Source organism: Melanerpes formicivorus, unplaced genomic scaffold, assembly GCF_026170545.1.
Source record: "Melanerpes formicivorus ecotype bairdi unplaced genomic scaffold, bMelFor1.0.p_v2 SCAF_2, whole genome shotgun sequence".
In the NCBI taxonomy this organism is placed as follows: domain Eukaryota; kingdom Metazoa; phylum Chordata; class Aves; order Piciformes; family Picidae; genus Melanerpes; species Melanerpes formicivorus.
The window spans coordinates 59431636-59450729 of NW_027142354.1; the positions used below are offsets into that span (position 1 = coordinate 59431636).

General features: G+C 59.3%; 1 protein-coding gene across 4 annotated transcripts in view; it reads right to left on the bottom strand.

Annotated features, from left to right (window-relative positions):
* JADE2 (jade family PHD finger 2) overlaps nt 1–19094 on the bottom strand; it is a 79366-nt gene that overhangs the window by 43238 nt on the left and 17034 nt on the right. For all 4 annotated transcript variants that reach the window (XM_068163472.1, XM_068163454.1, XM_068163463.1 and 1 more), the window contains one exon: nt 12370–12527. In XM_068163472.1, the coding sequence (XP_068019573.1) occupies nt 12370–12527 (158 nt within the window). The remainder of the gene's footprint in view (nt 1–12369; nt 12528–19094) is intronic.

Consider the following 19094-nt stretch of genomic DNA (forward strand, 5'->3'; position numbering starts at 1 on the left):
CAGCCCTGCACACCCAGCCCTGCACTTCAGCCCTGCACACCCAGCCCTGCACACCCAGCCCTGTACACCCAGCCCTGCACTTCAGCCCTGCACACCCAGCCCTGCACTTCAGCCCTGCACACCCAGCCCTGCACACCCAGCCCTGCACACCCAGCCCTGCATTCAGCCCTGCACACCCAGCCCTGCACACCCAGCCCTCTGCAGATCCCATCCCTCCTGCAGGGGATATGCATCAGGGTCCCCAGGGTGCATCAGGGACCCTGGGCTGTGTCAGGGCTCCTGGCACCCTCTGGCCAGAGAGTGAGGCTCAGCTGCATGCCACCATCCCTTTAGCCTCTGCTTGCCCCGCTGAGTCATGGATACTCCAGGAGTTATCCCATCAGTGTCAGGAATCACAGAGTGGCAGGGCCTGGAAGGTTGCTCCAGAGATCCAAGCCTTTGGAATGATCACTCTGCAACCCTGCCCAGCTCTGCAGGACACAGCCCCAGCACAGCCTCCCTGCCCACGGCACACAGCTCAGATGGGAAACACCCTCTGGCTCTGGGACATGCCAGGGCCCTTCTGGGCTTGGAAACACCCCCAGGACAATGTCCTTTCTGTGCAGAACACTAAGGACAAGGTGTGGAGGCCCCCCCTGTGCTGCTGGCAGCTCCAGATGTGTGCAGGCAGCTTCTGCAAGCTGTGCAGAGAGGCAGCTGCAGCTCCACGCTGCAATGAACAGCTGCAAGGAGACAAATGCTCTGTGCCCTTCTCCATCTCAACTCTCCTCCAGCAACAGCCTGTGAGCAGAGTGGGTCCTTCCAGCCCTCTGGAATCATGCAGTCCTCTAAGGAGAAAGTGATTCACTCTTTGATGTGATAGAAAGAAGCAAACAAGGGAACAGGAGGCACTAAACAGCCATCTTGTCAAACGCAGACAGCTCTGCCAACTCCTTTCTGAGCTGTTCCTCACCATTTGCAGAGCCCCATGCTCAGCAGCCTAGCTAAGGAGCAGGGTGCTGAGGTCCCTGCCTCCCTCACCCTGCTGTTGCAGCCCCATCTCACCAGGACTGAGCCCAACAAAGGAATCATTTGAATCTCAACAGAGTGCCCAGAAAGCCATTCTGATGCAGACAAGAGAAGCGACCTGGTAAAGAAGAGCTGAGGTGGGAGGTGGCAGAGCAGCTTCCCAAGGTGGAGGAGAGGACAGGCACCTCTCAGGGGTCACCTGTGCAGCTCCTGTGCAGGAGGAGACACAGCTGCAAGGACAGACAGCTGCACAGCTGCAAGGACAGACAGCCTTTGCTGGTGGGCTGCCCGCAGCCACAACCACACCCAGCTGCTCTGCTGGGGACCAGACACAGGGAGTGCCTGGGCTGAGAGCAGGAGGCATTATTGGGATGCTGTGCAGCAGCTCCATGCTGCTCCTGCTCCCCTTTCCCTGCTGAGCCATTCAGCCTCAGCAGCAGCTCTGAAGGCAACAGGAGGGGGCTGTGACCTGCTGCTGGGAGGAGGCACAGCCTGAGCTGCTCTTCTGCCTCCAAAACCCAGTAAAACACAGGACCCCAGCACAGAGCAGGTTGGAAGGGACCTCTGGAGCTCACCCAGTCCTACCCCTGCTCCAGCAGGGCCCCCACAGCAGCTTGCCCAGGAGCACAATGGCTGGGGGGGGGGTGGAAGCTCTCCAGAGGAGGAGACTCCACAACCTCTCTGGGCAGCCTGCTGCAGGGCTCAGCACCCTCACACCAAGCAAGTTTCTCCTCCTGCTCAGGTGGCACCTCCTGGGTTCCAGTTTGTGCCCCTTGTCCCTTGTCCTGTCCCTGGGCAGCACTGAGCAGTCTGGCCCCAGCCTCTTGCCCCAGACCCTTTAGCTCTTGCTGGGCAATGCTCAGATCCACCCTGGGGCTGCTCTGCTCCAGGCTCTCAGCCTCACAGAGATGCTGCAGGCTCCTCAACATCTTTGTGACCTCTGTGGGACTCTCTCCAGTAGTTCCTTATCTCTCCTGACCTGGGGAGCTCAGTTTATGTTTCCTTGACCATGCTGGCCCCCAACCCCAGGGCAGCTGCAGAGGATGCTCAGGCAGCATCTGCTCCCTGCAGGCAGCCAGAACAGCAGCAGTGGCAGCAGCCACGACCAGCACTGCTGACCTACATGGTGGCTTTTCAGGGACTCCTGTCTCATGCCCACCTGCTCCAGCCCCAGGCAGCAGCTCAGGAGTGTCCTGCTCCTCTCCACTGAAGCAGCTGGAACTGCTAGCAGGGCAGCCAGGGGCACTGGAGCACGTCTGTGGATTGGAAAGGATGGAAAATGCTCTTCTTGGTGTGAGCAAAGCCCAGGCAGGGACCTCCCAGCATCTGGAGCTCACCCCCAGCCAGATAATGTCTGCAGTCTGACTGCAGGGACAGGAGCAGCTCCACACAGATCTGGATCACCTCCCAAGGAGGGGCAGAGACAGAGGCTGTGGGTGATGGCTGCAGCTTTGCCCTGCCAGGCTCTGAGGGGGGGCTATGGGTGAGGCACAGCAGAGCACCAATTGGCCAACCCCCCTGGCCTCGCTGCTAACAGAGCAGAGCATCAGAGAGCTCCAGGGGCAGCACAAAGATGCCTGCTCCAGGGGCAGCACTGTGCCATCCAGGCCTCCTCCCACAACACCGACCCCTGAGAGTGAAGCGCAGGGACGCGGCAGGGCAGCCCCCAGCCTCTCCTGACGTCTGAGCCACTGCTCCCGCGCTGAGCCCTGAGCAGGTGAGAGCAGCCCTGGCCCTGAGCCATGGGAGGCAGCCTGCAGATCCCAGAGATCCAGCAGGGATCCAGCAGGGATGCCTCTGCCTCCGGGCCCGCCGCGTCCGGCTGCCAGCGAGGGTCTGCCCCGGCCAGCAGCCCCGGGGCAGGGACTGCTCCCCTCCGCTCAGCACTGCCAGCCTGCGCCTCTGGGGCTGGGCACCTCTGGGCCCCTCACTCCCAGAAGGACATGGAGGTGTTGGAGCAGGTCCAGAGAAGAGCAGTGAAGCCAGGGAAGGGTCTAGAGAGAACTGTCCTGAGGAGCAGCTGAGCAGCCTGGGGCTGTTCAGCCCAGAGAAGAGGCTGAGGGGAGACCTGCTGGTGCTCTACAGCTCCCTGAGAGGAGGCTGGAGCCGGGTGGGGGCTGGGCTCTTCTGCAAAGGAACCAGCAATAGGAGAGGAGGGCCCCAGCAGCTGCAGTGCTGTCCTGCTCCTCCCATCCCCCTGGAGAGCACTTCAGAGGGCACATGGGGGGCACTGAGCCACTGCCAGGCTCAGAGGGCACACGAGGGGCACTGAGCCCATGCAAAGTGATTGGCACACAGCTGCAGATTCAGCAGAGCCTGGTGACAGGACAAGGAGTGGTGGTTTGAAACCAAAAGAGGGAGATTTTGACCAGATACAAGGAGGAAATGGTTTACACTGCCCCAGGGTGGTCAGAAGGATGGGAGATGCCTGGAGGTGGCAGGTGGTGAAAGCACTGCAGCTCAGGCTGCCCGGGCTCTGAGCACCCTGCTCTAGGAGCAGCTGTCCCTGCTGCCTGCAGCAGGGTTGGACTGGATGAGCTTGCAAGGTTCCTCCCAAAGGAAACCATTCTGTGAGTCCATGACTCCATGAACCCCTGCCACACCGACACCACCTCCTGCCCTGCCCTCACCCTCTCACCACTGCACACAGCCCTCTCCCCAGCGCCTGCAGGGACAAGGGCTGCCTGAGCAGACCCCACTGGGAACCTTTTCCCAGCAGTGGAGCTGCAGAGGGACCCTCTCTGATGTCACCTGGCTGGATTCCCTCTTGCTGTGCTGGGCCAGTGGCAGTGGCCACCACCTCACCCTAGCTGTGGCCAGGCCTCTCCCTGGGCTGCTCAGGAGCATGCAAGCTCTCTGCACTCCCCCAGCCCAGGGGCTGTGATCTAACCACTGGGAGCTGGGCAGCTGGGGTCTGTGCTCCTTCTGATCAGAGCAGAGGCTCAGATGTTGACAGGGAAGTATTTGTGTGCCTCTGGAGTGCACCAGCACCCAGCCTGCAGTAAGGGCAGGCAGGCACAGACCAGGGGCAACTGACCCCAGGAGCAGCTCTCTGCACAAGCTGCCATTCCTCCCCCCCAGCTTGCAGGGGGAGCTGCAAGGGAGGGCAGAGAGAAGGCCAAAACCCACAGAAGAGAAAAGAACACACAGAAAGCTCTGTGCCAAAAGCTCCACAAAGTGCTGCAGAATCTCCTCCCTGCCCCTCCTGCAGCACAGCCCAGGGGAGGCTGCTGCTGAGTCAACAGGCAGCCAGCACAGGCAGCCTGGCCTCAGACTGGGCACAGGGGGTGCTGGGCACAGGGCTCAGGTTGGGAGCCAAGCCTCAGCCAGCCCTGCCCAGGCCAGGAGCGGTGCTGCCATGGGGATGCTGCCTGGGCCTCTGCCAGGGCTCCTGCTGCACCCTGGGTACTGCTGGGACACTCAGATCATGCTGGGCCAGCCTGGCACAGCCCCTTGGCACTGCCACACTCCACACCACGGCCTGGATTGCTCCCAGGGTTATTATTTAACCTTTGCTGGCACTGCTCCCTCCCTGTGCTGGGTGTCCTGAACCTGGCATCTGGCCCTGGTGGTGTGAGCCAAGGGAAGCAGGGCAGGAGCATGCCCCAGACCCACGTTCATTACTGGTGCATCAGTTAATTGGCCACACCACAGAGCCTTCACCCTCAGCTTCCCAGCTCAACAGAGACAAGGAACTACTGGAGTGGATCCAGGGCCCTGGGGCTGAGAGCCTGGAGAGGAGCAGCCCCAGAGGGGATCAGAGCAATGCTCAGCAAGAGCTGAAGGCTGGGGGGCAAGAGGCTGGGGCCAGGCTCTGCTCAGTGCTGCCCAGGGACAGGACAAGGGGCCATGGGCACAAACTGGAACCCAGGAGGTGCCACCTGAGCAGGAGGGAAAACTACTTTGTTGTGAGGGTGCTGAGCCCTGGAGCAGGCTGCCCAGCCAGGCTGTGGAGCCTCCTCCTCTGGAGAGCTTCCAACCCCCCCTGGGCATTGTGCTGCTGGGCAGGCTGCTGTGGGGGCCCTGCTGGAGCAGGGGTTGGACTGGGTGAGCTCCAGAGGTCTCTGTCATCTTCAACACCGCTCCCTGAGAGCAGACCCAGTCTGCACTCCTCCTGTCCTCCTGTTTGCTGTGACACTGCTATTGCAAAACCACACCACGACTGCCCCTGCCAACAGCTCTGCACTCTCTGAGAGCTGCTGCACCTCCTGGAGCAACTCCCTGCAGGACTGGAGTCAGTAAGGAGCAACACAGCTTGAAGGAGATGAGCTCTGAGCAGCCCCCCAGCTCAGTGCAGCACAGCCAGCCCTGCACCAGTCCAACACGTGGCCAGCAGTGCAGCACGCAGCTGCCTCACCTGCGGAGGGCAAGGGCCAGGAGGGGCCCAGGGCACAACCCCACTGCCACCACCACCCAGCTGGTGCTGGCCCAGGCCGTGCCCTCCTGTTGGCACAGCAGTTTCTGTTTTCTGTTCAAACAGAGCCAGAGCAGTGAGGTGAGGACAGAGCCACAGCACCACCAGCAAGAGGCAGCCTCCTGCTCGGCCTCCTGCTGCCTGGCTCACAGGCAGCAGCGCTCTCTGATGTGGCTCAGCACCCAAGGCCACCTCGAGGTGCTGCCCAGGGAAGAGCCATGCAAAGCATGAAAGCAAGGAGGAGTGAGAACCTGCACAGGTGCAGGAATCCCACGGGGGGAGGACTGCTCCTGTGCGTGGCCCCAGCACCATCCCTGGGGCAGGGATGAGCCCAGGGCAAGTCCCCACACAGCCACTCTGCCAGAAGGGCCTCACAGCCCCTGCAAGCACCCACAGCACAGCAGCCAGGCCAGCTCTCCCTCGGGTCTGTCAGGCTGTGTCTGGGAAGGTACAGCTGATGCTGGGAAGGAGGCTGAGGGAGACCCCACTGCTCTCCACAGCTCCCTGAGAGCAGGCTGGAGCAGGGGCTCAGGCTCTGCTTCCAAGGAACAAGCCACAGGCCAAAAGAGAACAGCCTCAAGTCGAGCCAGGGGAGGTTTAGGTTGGACATTAGGAAAGGTTTCTTCCCCAAAAGGGTTATCAAACCCTGGACCAGGCTGCCCAGGACAGTGAGGGGGGCACCACTCCTGAAGGGATCAAAAAGCTCTGCAGATGTGGTGCTGAGGGCCATGGTTGGACTTGATGGTCCCAAAGGTCTCTTCCAATCCAAACAATTCTCTGATGCTGTCTAAAGCTTCCCTGCTCCACTTCAACAGCTGAGGAACCTCCAGCCTTGATGCTGCAAAGCTCTTGTGGTAACTTCCTGACACCTGATCACAATCCTCCAACTCAAGACATGCTGAGATGGTCCAGCACTGCCTCCAGCACCCACCTGCACCCCCACACCTGGTTCCAACACTGACTCAGGGCAGCAATCTCCATGCCTCAGGTTACCCATTTGTAAAGCAACTGTGGAGCTCGCACAGGGGAGCTCACTGCTGGATGCTTCACCCACATCCCAGGGTGGGTGACCTGCAGCCACGCAGCCAGCAGCTGCTGTCCTCACTACCCTGCTGTCCCCTGGCTGCAGGCAGCTCTCCTGCCAGGCTTGGGCACAACCCTTCCAGCGGCACCGAGCCAGGCGTGGCTGTGGAGAGCACAGAGCTGATCTCTGCGCTGCCGACAGCCCCGGCACATGGTGGCCCCCAGCAGCGGCCCTGCCTCCCGGGACTGCCAGGCAGGGGCTGCTGCCCCTCTCCCCTGATCCTCTCCCCTGCCCCTCTCCCCTGCCCCTCTCCCCTGCCCCTCTCCCCTGCCCCTCTCCCCTGCCCCTCTCCTCGGCACTGCGCTGCGTCTCTGCTGAGCGAGAAAGGGCCCCGGGGCTTAAGGTGGCTCTCCGTGGAGGCATCCCGAGACTGCTGCTGTCTGGGGGAAGCATTCCTTAACAGACAGCTCTTCCCTCCTCTCCCCCCAGCCTTTGCCACTTCAGAGCTGCAGACAAATGAAATGTCCCAGGCAAAAGACCCGATGCTCCTCCTGGGGGCAGAGGAGCCCCGAGGCAGGGCGCGGGCAGCACCGGCTGGCAGCTCCGCGCCAGGCTCCTCCGGGGCCAATCTGCTCACCCAGCCCAGGAACCAGAGCCCTGGGAGCAGGGTCATGGGCTGAAGGTGATTGTGCAGGCAGTGCTTGCCCGCGCTCCAGCTCCCAGGGGCTTCTCCCCCCTCTAGGAATTTCACACGGAGATGGCTGTCAGGAGTGACAATGTCAGGACTGGATCACCAGGGACATCCTGCCCCAGGATGCTCTGCCGCACCTACACCTGTGGGACAGGGGGAAAGCAGAGGAGGAGCAGCACCTGCAGGGCTCCAAATCTCCCAATCCACACAAAAAATCAGTGCCAGGATTTTCTTTTCAGCAGGGCAAGGAATTCAGGTGGTCCATATCTGACACAGGATCCATTATCCACCCACAGCCCAGCAGGATCTGTGGGGCTTGAGTGAAATGTTGTGTTCAGAGTAAGGAAAAAGGCAAACTGGGAAGCAGAGGGAGCCCCTGGTGCAGAGCCCACGGGGCAGCAGCTGCAGGGGGGGCCAAAAGCAGCAGCTCAGGTCATGGAGATGGGGGCTGATTCCAACAGTTCCAGTGGGGAGGTAAGGGGAGCTGTGAAGCCTTTTGAGGCTGCTCTCTCTAGGCAGATGAAATCCAGTCATCTGCTGTGAAAACCCTGGCAGCTCTGCAGAGGAGGGCAAGCTGGAGGGGCACTGGGCTGACACTGCAGCTGGGCAGGGGACCGCAGGCCTCGTTGGCCCCCACCGGTGCCTGGCACTGCCACCGCTGCTCTCCTGACTCCCATCACTGACCCAGGTGGGAAAACACCGACAGGGAAGCGATCAGAGCGAGAACTGCTCAGCAGGAGGGACACTCATCTCTGCTGTGCCTTCTGCTGGGCATGTGGAGAGATGTTGGCTCGAGCAAAACAAAATCTGGCAGTGTGGCAGCTTGTGCCCCTGGGACGTGCATCGTGGCCACAAACCAGGTGGAACCATCAGCTCCTCCCTGCACTCACACGGTGCCAGCCCAGGCAGCACAGCCTCAGCAGGCTTCAGGAGGAGGCAAATCCTCCAGGCCATGCTTGCTGTGCTGCCAGCAGAGGCAGGGCTCAGGCAGATGAGGTGCAGGAGCAAGCAGAGAAGGAAGCTCCCCCAGGCAGCCAAGGCCACGGTGTGGCAGTTTCAGGCTAAGCCTTTAGCTGCAGAGCCAAGGAGAGGGAAAATCTAAAGAGATCACTATGGGCTGTACAAAGGAAACAAAAGGTTATTCTGAACAAATTTACTGGGTGCATGTCTGGGACAGGAGGAGCTGTGCTCCAACAGTTCTCCACTTCCTCACCTCTGATCTTGGCTGCTCTGCTTTGCCCGGGAGAGGACGACGCTTCTGGCCGACCCTGAGCTAAGCCTGACCCACTGCTGCTCCCTCTGGCACAGGGGGCCTGAGGGGGGCAGGGGAGCAGCTTCCTTGGTCTTTCTGACCAGGGGGGTTTCTATGCTGTCTGCTAATTGTAAATACCTGTCTGATATTGTAAATCCTGTCCACACCTTCACTGCATCCCCTTGCAGAGTGCACTTTGTGCTTGCACACAGCTTCTGTTGCTTCTAACTGAGTTGGTCTGGCTGAAAGTCAATGCTGGGGGAAGCTTCAACCCACCACACATGGGTGAGGAACTGGAAGGAATGGGCTGGGGCGAGCAGTGCATGTCACAGCCCAGAGGAGCAGCAGAAACCCACCTGGGATTAGCCCTCAATGACAGAGCCACTGCGAAGTGTCTGAGGGTCAGATTTCAGAGGATCAGAAGCTGCCTCCCATGAGCTGCTCTGAACATGAGAAGCCCACTGGAACACATCAGTCATCTATAAACAACCTGTGTGGACAGCCCCAGAGCACGGGCATGCAGCATGGGCTGGGGGCTCTGCAGTGCACAGGCAGGAGAGCATCGGTCTACCTGCACTGCAGCTGGGCTGCTGACTTCTCCCCTGACTCTGGCTCACCACCCTCAGCCTCCTGTCTGCAGGGACTGGTTCTGTCCCCCTCCCCCTTCAAGTCCAGTTTAAAGCCCTGCCAATGAGCCCTGCCAGCTCCCCTCCTACAGCCCTTTCCCCCTGTGGGACAGCCTATTCCCATCTGTTGCCAGGGGGCCTGGCCTCTTACAAATCCAGCCAGGGGAGTCAATGGCACAAAAGGTCTTTTCCAGCCTTAATGATGCTGTGATCCCAGAGGGCTGCTGCTCACACTGCTTCCCAGTGATGCTTGCTTCAGCCTCTTATACAGTCAGCTCTGGAGACCTTCCCCTACTCAAATTCGGATCTGATGCCCATGTGCTAGGACCAGAGAACCACTCATGGTAGAGCAGTGCAGCTCTCCCCTGAAGAACTCTTTTCTCTTCACTGTTCCTTCTGACTCCTGCACTTGTACCTGGAGAACAAAGGGATTCCATCTCTTACTCAGATTGTCTCCACACTCACACAGGAGAGGCCACAGGGTTCCCTGTGGCATGGGCTGTTCCTGTTCAGCTGTAGGAGAGTTCAACTCTGCTACCTAAACCCCCTGGCTCCTCTTCAGCCCAGCAGTGTCCTGGCTGCACACAGCCTGCCCTCCCTCACACACAGATGGGCAGGAAAACAACCCCAAACCCCCTCTGGGCTGAGATAAAGAGTTTACTGATAGCTATACAATTACCTTAGCAGAAGCTGGGGGGGTGGGGGTGTGTTTACTGAACTCAATATTGGCCTATCAAAATCATGCCTGGGTTTGTCAGTAAATGATCTCCTATGCAGGAGTGGAACACCCTGAAGCAGCCATGCTGAGCACCCAGCAATCCCTACAGCTCAACAATTCATATTTGAGTGTTATTTTCATTCCCATTCTTTCTCAACAACACTGGTTTCACACTCTGCCCCTTTGCCACCCCATTCCCCCTTTTCCCCTCAAACCCACAGCACCTGGGCTCTGCTGGAGTCTCCTCCCACCCCAGGTGTGGCCACTTGGCCCTCCCCACCCTCTCCCCTATTTAATCCCCCCAGGAAGGGCAGCAGCCCCAAGCTGAGCCCATCTGGGCTGAGGATCCTCCTCTCATCTCTGGTGAGTGCCCATGGCCTCCCCATGGTGTGCACTGGGTGATGGTGGTGGTGACAAAAGGCCGGGGGGCCTGCTGGCCCCCCGGTTGTTAGGGCCAACATTGCTGACTCCTCCAATCCCCTCCACGGGTGCTGGCTGGGGCTGCTCATGGGGCTGAGCTCCTCTGGGTGGTGTCTTGGCTGGTGAGGGTCTTGCCCCCAGCTCTGGGCTGGGTGCAGGAGTGGTGGTGGAGCAGCAGGAGCTGTTTGGGCAGGGGGAGGTCGGTGCCAGTGCTGCTGCCTCTCCGAGGGGCAGCCTGGAGCCAGCTCTCTGCATCTGTGTGTGGAGCAGTAACCACAGCAATCCCCAGCTCCTTTCTCCTTAGTGTCCTAACTCAGCAGCTCCCTTGCTACAAAGCTAGCACCACTCTGCCTCAGGTTACAACAGCATCCAAGCTGCAGCACTGTCAGAGCCCTGGGGTCCGTCACAGCTCTTCAAGGAGGACCATCTCCTGAGCTTCAGCCAGCCTCTTTTCCAGCCATAGAACCACATCCTTTGACCTCAGCCTAGGGCAGAGAGCACTGAGGGGAGACACACAGGCAGCCCAAAACAGAGCACCACAGAATCCCTCCACTTGGAAAAGCCCTTTAGGGTCACCCAGTCCAAACCAGACCTGACTCTGCAAGGTTGGTGCTGACCTGTGGCCCTCAGCACCACATCTCTGTGGCTCTGAGACACCTCCAATGCAGAAGATACTGAGAAAGGGCTGGGGTTGGGGCAGGGCAAGGTGGGATGGGGACACCTGGGGGACAACCTGTACCAGGCTGATCACTTCAGGAGTGTCCCTACATGGGAACACATTGCACAGCCAGAGCTGCCCTGGGCAACAGGAGAGAAGCAGAGAGGCTCATCTGCAACCCACAGCTCAGAGCTCTGGGATGCAAAACCTGGCTTGAGGGACAGGCAGCAGATGCCACAGGCACCCCACCTGGCAGGCTGGCTCTGCACAGGCACTGCCAGCCTGGGCAGCACCAAGACATCACTTCTGGGCTGGAAACAGCATCAGAAGGAGCCCTCAGCTGGGAGCAGAGTGCTGAGAGTCCAGCCTGTGGGTAGCTATCAAAGACACCTAAAGAAAGCTATTCCACACACAGGGCTGGGGTTTGCCTCCTTCTGTGTGTGTTGTGGTTTTTTCCCCAAGGATTCCATCAACCCAGCAGCCCCCTTCACAGCTCCCCTTTGATGTGCTCAGACTCACTGCAAGTTTCATTTCTTTCTCCCTTTCCCTGGGGGGAGGAAGAGAGCGTACACTAAAGTTCACTTCAGCAGTGGGGTTGGCAGCTGCAGCAGCAGCAGCTGCTCTTGCTGTGGGACAAGCAAAGCCTCCTCACCCTGCCCAAATGCCCCAGCAAAACACAGCTCCCCCAAAGCCTGCAGCACCATGCTGGCCCAGGATGAGTGCCTGGGGTCACACAGTGTGGAGTGAGCAGCAGAGAGCTGCAAAGCCTCCTGCAAGCCTCCAAATCCAGTGAGGTCTGAGCTCCAACCCTCTGAGTCTTGAGGGCTGACCCAGCAAGTTTTTAGTCCAATCCTGAGAGTTTTCAGGTCCAACTCTAAGAGTTTCTTGGGTCTCTTCCCAAAGTGCCCCATTCCCCCCCAGCAGCACCAGCCTGCCCTTGCACCCTCAGCCCTGTCTGTGGGACAATCCAGCACAGCGAGCAGCTCCCCCTGCCCTTCCCCAGCAGCTGCTGAGGTGCCCCTTCTAAACTCCAGCTAATGAGACCCCAACCCAGGCAGACAGCCATCACCTCCAGCAGGCCTGTGGGATGCTTGCCTGCAGCCAGCACGTTCCCAACAGGCCCCAGCAGCTCAGAGGGGAGAGGGAAGTTTCTAAGGCCGGGGCCAGCTTTGGCACCCTGCCGCAGACAGCAGCAGCACAGCCACAGCTCTCTGGATGGAGCAGCAGCAGCCAGGCAGGGGCTGCTCTGCTGGGGGCTCTCCTGCTGGCATTATCTCATCCTCCCTTTGATTTATCAGGTCGTGCTAAAATTCCCTGACCAAGAGCAAAGGAGGAGCTGGTCCACCTAGCACGGCTCTTTGCTGCTGCCTCCAGAGAGTGGGTGGCAGGGCGCAGCAGGACGCCCTCTGCACCCCATGTAACGCCCCCTGAGACGGTGGGCACCCTGCCGAGGCAGAGAAGCCCACATGCAGAACACCCATCGAAGGGGACCCTGCAAAGGGACCCCATGAGGAGACCAGGTGCAGGCAGCCCTGCAGATGGGACCCCGCTCTCTTACCTGACCACGGGCTCTGGGATGGCCTCAGCGCTCGCTGGCACCTGGACACCCTTCTCCCACTCCTGCCTCCAGGGATCAGCCAGGATGTAGTACTCATCAGGGCTCAGCTGGAAGGAGTCAGGGATCTTCATGGCTGTTATCAGATCCGTACGGAAAACCTGCACCAGGACACAAAGCAGGCAGGGTGAAGGCTCTGGCACCCTGGCACAGGCTGGGGGCACACGCTCCCGGGGGGGCTGGGAAGCTGGTCCCCGAGGGGCAGTGTGACGGGTGCCTGCATCCCCAACAGCACAGCTTTGCTGTGCCACTTTGTCACCTCCAGGATGAGATTCTGGGCAGGTGCACAAGCAGGGACTCCCCTGCCTGGCCAGGCAGGGGCAAGAGTCCAAGGTCCCCCACACCAGGCAGGGGGAAAATCCAGCCCCAGGGTGCAAGCCAAGACATGGACCAAAAACTGACACTAAAGAAATGAGAGGCTGCTTTTCCTTAGGGGAGCAGGATCTTAGTAGCAGTAGCTGCTCCAAATGCTAAGGAATGCACAGCAAAGAGGCTTCTCCACGTTCAGCCTCCCTGGGGGAAGCAATGCTCTTGGCATGAATGAAACTGGGGAACACAGAGCTACCTCATTGCCCTGAGCACCTTCGTGTCCCCTCTGCATCACCTCACTGCCCCACGAGAGGACAGCCAAAAGCTGAAGGTAGCCCTCAGGGCTCGACTGCCCCAGGGATGTTTGCACATCAAGGGTCAGAAGACAGAATAAAGCCAGCTGAAGCTAGAGGGCACCTGCCTAAGTGCTGACCCAGGTGCCAAGACACAATTTCCTCACCCAATAAAGAGATGGACCCTGGACCCCCTCAGTTAGAAGCCTCCAGCTCATTCCCTACCTCACTTCTGGCCCTGCAGGGTTTTCTCTCCACACAACGTGATGGAAAGCTCGCTCCACAAAACCCCAGCACTGACTGGAGCAGTCCTGCCCCTTGCAGCAGGAGAATGCTCGAGGTGAGGAGAAAGTTCCTCACAGAGAGAGTTGTTGGCCATTGGGATGTGCTGCCCAGGGAGGTGGTGGAGTCACTGCCCCTGGAGGGGTTCAAGAGGGGATTGGACATGGCACTTGGAGCCATGGCTTAGTAGACATGAGGTCTTGGGTGACAGGTTGGACTCGATGATCTCTGAGGTCTCTTCCAACCTTTTTGATTCTGTGATTCTCTGAATGCCTTGTCACTGGGAAGGGATGAGTGCTCCTCTGCTACTAGCTGCAGCCAGGAGGGGCAGTGCCAGCCTGGACACCACCCCGCTCTGCCTGCTCCAGCCCGGCAGCACCGGCACGAAGCTGGCACGGATCAGGTGCTTTCCTCAGACCCTCTTTAATCTGCTCCTGGAGTCTGTCCTCCAAAGGAGCACTGCTCTGTCAGAACCACAACAAGGTGGTTTGACACTGTGGATACCAAGACAGCGCTCTTTGGGGAGTATCTGAGGAGCCAAGCAGCTGAGATGCAGGAAACAAGGCATTAACTAAGCCCACTGAGAGAAGTATTTAGGTCAGTTTGCTTAATCCTGAGAGTCTCAGCTGCTAACCCAATTAGAGTCCAACAAAATACATAAACAACCTTTCCTCTGCTGGGACCTCCCTCCTGATGCCTCTGCTTGAAGATGTTCTTGACCACAGCTATAGAAACCTGATTTGAGCTGGCTCAGCCCATCCTTCAACAAGCATCATTAACAGCCTACACATTACGGCCAGGATTAGGCTTGGTTTGAGAAAGATCAGGTCCCTTTAAGCCTCCACTTGCTACAAAGCCATGGTTGTGGGTGCCACAGTAACCTTTCACTGTGCTGATGTGTGAGAAGTTAAAAAGGAAAGGAAAACACGAAGAGGAATATTCAGCAAGCATGAGAAGGGCCAGGTGAGAAGGGTACTGCCCTGCCAGAGCCATCTGGAGCAAAGCAACCAAAGTAACCCCACTGCAGCTCACCCTTTGCATTGTGTTCTCCACACCTCTGCCCAGCCAGGGTCCCAGCTCAGGCAAGTGGCATCTCTGCCACAAAGAGCGGTGCCCACCTCCGAGGTGGACGCTGCGAACCCCCAGGAGCCTCCCCAGCTCTGGCAGACAAGATGCTCCCTGGCACCTGTGGAGGGTGGTGCCCGGTGCCAGGGTGTTGCAGCACTTCTGCACCACTACATCTGCAGATCTGCCACAGAGCTCTGCTCTGGAGACCCTTGCCCTCAAGACTCACGGCTCATCACCTTCCTCCTGCTGATGAGCAAGAGGAAGGAGCCTGCATGACAACATGCAGCAGCCACACTGAGGAGGAGCTGGCAGCACTGCTGGGAAGCCCCCAGGGCTGTCATCCATGAGTAGGAAACAAAGCAGCTCCTGGTGTCAGAAGCCGAGCAGTTTGGCAGTGCTGACAGCTATTACTTAGGCAATTCCTTCAGTGCTCTGGGCTCTTTGCTGCCCTCAGGGCTTCAGCAGCAACGTCCCGGGGCGGCTGGCTGCGCGCCCCACACCGCTCCCCACCGCTCTGAGCCAGCAGCACCAGCCTCACCAAGGCTTCCTAGCACCCCCTGGCTAAGATCCCTGTGTGCCTCAGCCTCCACGCTGGGAGACACCCCCAGGCCCAGCCCCCGGCGCAGTCTCTCCTCTCTGCACAGCGTGGATCCCAGCCGGGTGTTTGCCTTCCCCTAACCCACCCCCCGGCTCCTCAGCTCCCATCGGAGCAGGAGCTGAAGGTCTCCTTCTCCACCAAGCAAGCAGGACCATGTCTGCCTCCCCAGAGGTGAAGAGACACATCCTGGCTGGATTTGCAAACCCACCACTGCACTTGTCTAAACCTCCTTGGAACACAGAGCCTCAGCCCTGCGCAGGCATCGCCAGGGCTGTGCCTCTGTCGCGTCAGGGCAGTGCTCAGATCATTACTAACCATTAAAGCAGAACACTTGAGGAACAACAGAAGGGCCCAGAAAGTGTACAGGAAAGCAGCTCAGTTGTCTGGAAACCTCCCAGCAGCTAATATGCACAAATTGTAATCTAAATGTCTTTTTGTTTGGAATTGTCTGGGATGAGGGCTGGGAAAAGACTCAATGATTCCAGTGCAGCTCCTCTGAATTATTTATGACAAAGGATAAATTGGGCACTGGCAAACTGAGGGCCTGGGGGGCAGGAAAAGATGGGCACCAGGCAAGAGGCACAAAGCTGGGGGGCACCACACAAGCAGCACAAAGCTGGAGGGCACCAGGCAAGCAGCACAGCGCTGGAGGGCACCACACAAGCAGCACAACGCTGGAGGGCACCAGGCAAGAGGCACAAAGCTGGAGGGCACCAGGCAAGAGGCACAACGCTGGAGGGCACCAGGCAAGAGGCACAACGCTGGAGGGCACCAGGCAAGAGGCACAAAGCTGGAGGGCACCAGGCAAGCAGCACAACGCTGGAGGGCACCAGGCAAGAGGCACAAAGCTGGAGGGCACCAGGCAAGAGGCACAAAGCTGGAGGGCACCAGGCAAGCAGCACAAAGCTGGAGGGCACCAGGCAAGAGGCACAAAGCTGGAGGGCACCAGGCAAGAGGCACAATGCTGGAGGGCACCACACATGCAGCACAAAGCTGGAGGGCACCAAACAAGCAGCACAAAGCTGGAGGGCACCAGGCAAGAGGCACAACGCTGGAGGGCACCAGGCAAGAGGCACAAAGCTGGAGGGCACCAGGCAAGAGGCACAAAGCTGGAGGGCACCAGGCAAGAGGCACAAAGCTGGAGGGCACCAGGCAAGCAGCACAACGCTGGAGGGCACCAAACAAGCAGCACAACGCTGGAGGGCACCAGGCAAGCAGCACAACGCTGGAGGGCACCACACAAGCAGCACAACGCTGGAGGGCACCAGGCAAGAGGCACAACGCTGGAGGGCACCAGGCAAGAGGCACAAAGCTGGAGGGCACCAGGCAAGCAGCACAACGCTGGAGGGCACCAGGCAAGAGGCACAAAGCTGGAGGGCACCAGGCAAGAGGCACAAAGCTGGAGGGCACCAGGCAAGCAGCACAAAGCTGGAGGGCACCAGGCAAGAGGCACAAAGCTGGAGGGCACCAGGCAAGAGGCACAATGCTGGAGGGCACCACACATGCAGCACAAAGCTGGAGGGCACCAAACAAGCAGCACAAAGCTGGAGGGCACCAGGCAAGAGGCACAAAGCTGGAGGGCACCAGGCAAGAGGCACAATGCTGGAGGGCACCACACATGCAGCACAAAGCTGGAGGGCACCAGGCAAGCAGCACAACGCTGGAGGGCACCAGGCAAGCAGCACAACGCTGGAGGGCACCAGGCAAGAGGCACAAAGCTGGAGGGCACCAGGCAAGCAGCACAACGCTGGAGGGCACCACACAAGCAGCACAACGCTGGAGGGCACCAGGCAAGAGGCACAAAGCTGGAGGGCACCAGGCAAGAGACACAAAGCTGGAGGGCACCAGGCAAGAGACACAATGCTGGAGGGCACCAGGCAAGAGGCACAACGCTGGAGGGCACCACACATGCAGCACATAGCTGGAGGGCACCAGGCAAGAGGCACAAAGCTGGAGGGCACCAGGCAAGAGGCACAAAGCTGGAGGGCACCAGGCAAGCAGCACAACGCTGGAGGGCACCAGGCAAGAGGCACAATGCTGGAGGGCACCACACATGCAGCACATAGCTGGAGGGCACCAGGCAAGAGGCACAATGCTGGAGGGCACCAGGCAAGCAGCACATAGCTGGAGGGCACCAGGCAAGCAGCAATTTCCCCTCCAAAGGAGGATTTGCTTTTGCTGTTTCTCCCTGGCAGCAGGAGCTGACATTGTCCCCACAGCCAGGCTGCTCCTGCCACAGCCCTGCCCAGGCTCTGTCCTCCCCTCCCAGCCTGGCAGCAGGGTCTGGTTTGTTGCCAGGCACAGGGAAGGCCAAGGAGAGCTGCTCCCTTAATTGCCTCTGCTTGCTCAGGAACCTTGGGCAGCTTGCATCCCCAGGGCCAGCATTGCCCTGCACTACCACCAGCATTGGAGAGGGGCAGTAAGAATCACAGACCCCTTCTGGTTGGAGGAGACCTTCAAGTCCAGACATCAACTTAGCACTGCCAGGGCACCACTACCCCATGGCCCTCGGCACCACATCCACACAGCTTTGAAATCCCTTCAGGGATGGGGACTCCACCACTGCCCTGGGCAGCCTGGGCCAGGCCTGGACAACCCTTTTGGGGAAGAAATTGTTCCTCATGTCCAGCCTAAAGCTCCCCTGGTGCAACCTGGGGCTGTCTTCTCTTGTCCTACCACTCATTATTTGGTTGAACAGACCAACCCCCATCTGGCTCCAGCCTCCTTTCAGGGAGTTGTAGAGCCAGAATATCTTCCCTCAGCCTCCTCTTCTCCAGGCTGAACAACCCCAGCTCCCTCAGCTGCTCCTCCCCAGACCTGTGCTCCAGCTCCATAGAACATGGAATTGCACAAGCCCAAGAGTTTTTACTTCATACTTCAAAGCCAGAGGGAGGTTAGAGTCGGCGTGCTCTGCAGCCTCAGACCCCAGGCGTTAGAAAGACACATGGAGAGAACCTTCCTCTTGGTCCCCTGATGAGGCTGGAGATTAGGAACCAATTCTCTGCTGCAGGAGTGGTCAGGTACAGGCACAGGCTGCCTGGGCAGGTGGTGGAGTCACCATGTCTGGAGGTGTTAAAAAACTGTGTTGCCAGGGGGACAGGGTTTAGTGAGCATGGAGTTGTGGGACTCCAATGACCTCGAGAGCCTTGTCCAACCCAATCGACTCCGAGGCCGATTCTTGGATCCCACTCCCAGGCTGAGCCCCTGGGCAGAAGAATTCCTCCTGCTCTGCCTCTCCACACCTGACAGCTCCTGCCTGAGCCTCTCCACCACCTTCTCTGCAACGCTGGTATCGATTGCCAGGGTCTCTGACCCTCTCCCGAGCCCCTCTCCTCAAGAGGCTCAGCAATCTCACCGCCTCTCAGCTCCACTTTATGCTCTCAAGGACTCAGCTCTCCAAGCGCTGACACTGCAGCCCTGAGCCTGCCAACCACCCTCAGCCCCGGCCAGGGCTCTGCACCGCCCAGGCCAGATCCTGCACTCCCCACTCCTACCAAACAGCTCCTGGGAGAGGGCCAAAGGCTGGATCTGGCTTGGGCTTTCAGTCCCAACACATGAGCCCCTGGCCCAGCGCTGCTTCACTTAGTCTCAGCACCACCTGGGGCCGCCAGCGCCTGCTGCAGCTCAGCCCCACACTGATGGCTTCCAGCAGGCTGCAGCCCTGCACACCAGGATTTCTGAGCCAGTGGGGATTGTTCTGTGTTTCCCCCTGCCTCTGACCTTGGGGCTCTCAGGCCTTGCTCCTGGGGCAGAGGGAGAAGCTCCATCCCTGCTCCCGGTCCTGGCATGGGATATCATTCTGTTTCTGTGCCAAAGCATCCACACCCATGAGAAGCCTCAGCAAGAAGCCTTCCCAAAGCACCCACCTGGGAAGCACTGCAACAGAAATGAAGCCCATGCCTCAAAATCAAGTGCAACATGCTGACTATGGACAGGAGAGGTAGGAAGGGACTGGTCATAACCTGCACCTGCAATCTCACTTTTGAATCCATTCCCTCCCACCCCAGTCTGCCATTGTCCCCCAGTGCCTTTCCATCTGCTGGGACCTCACAAGGTGACCTGTAGGAAGCACCTGAGCCTGGCTCTGCAGGATGGGCAGCAGCAATGGTTTTGGCACC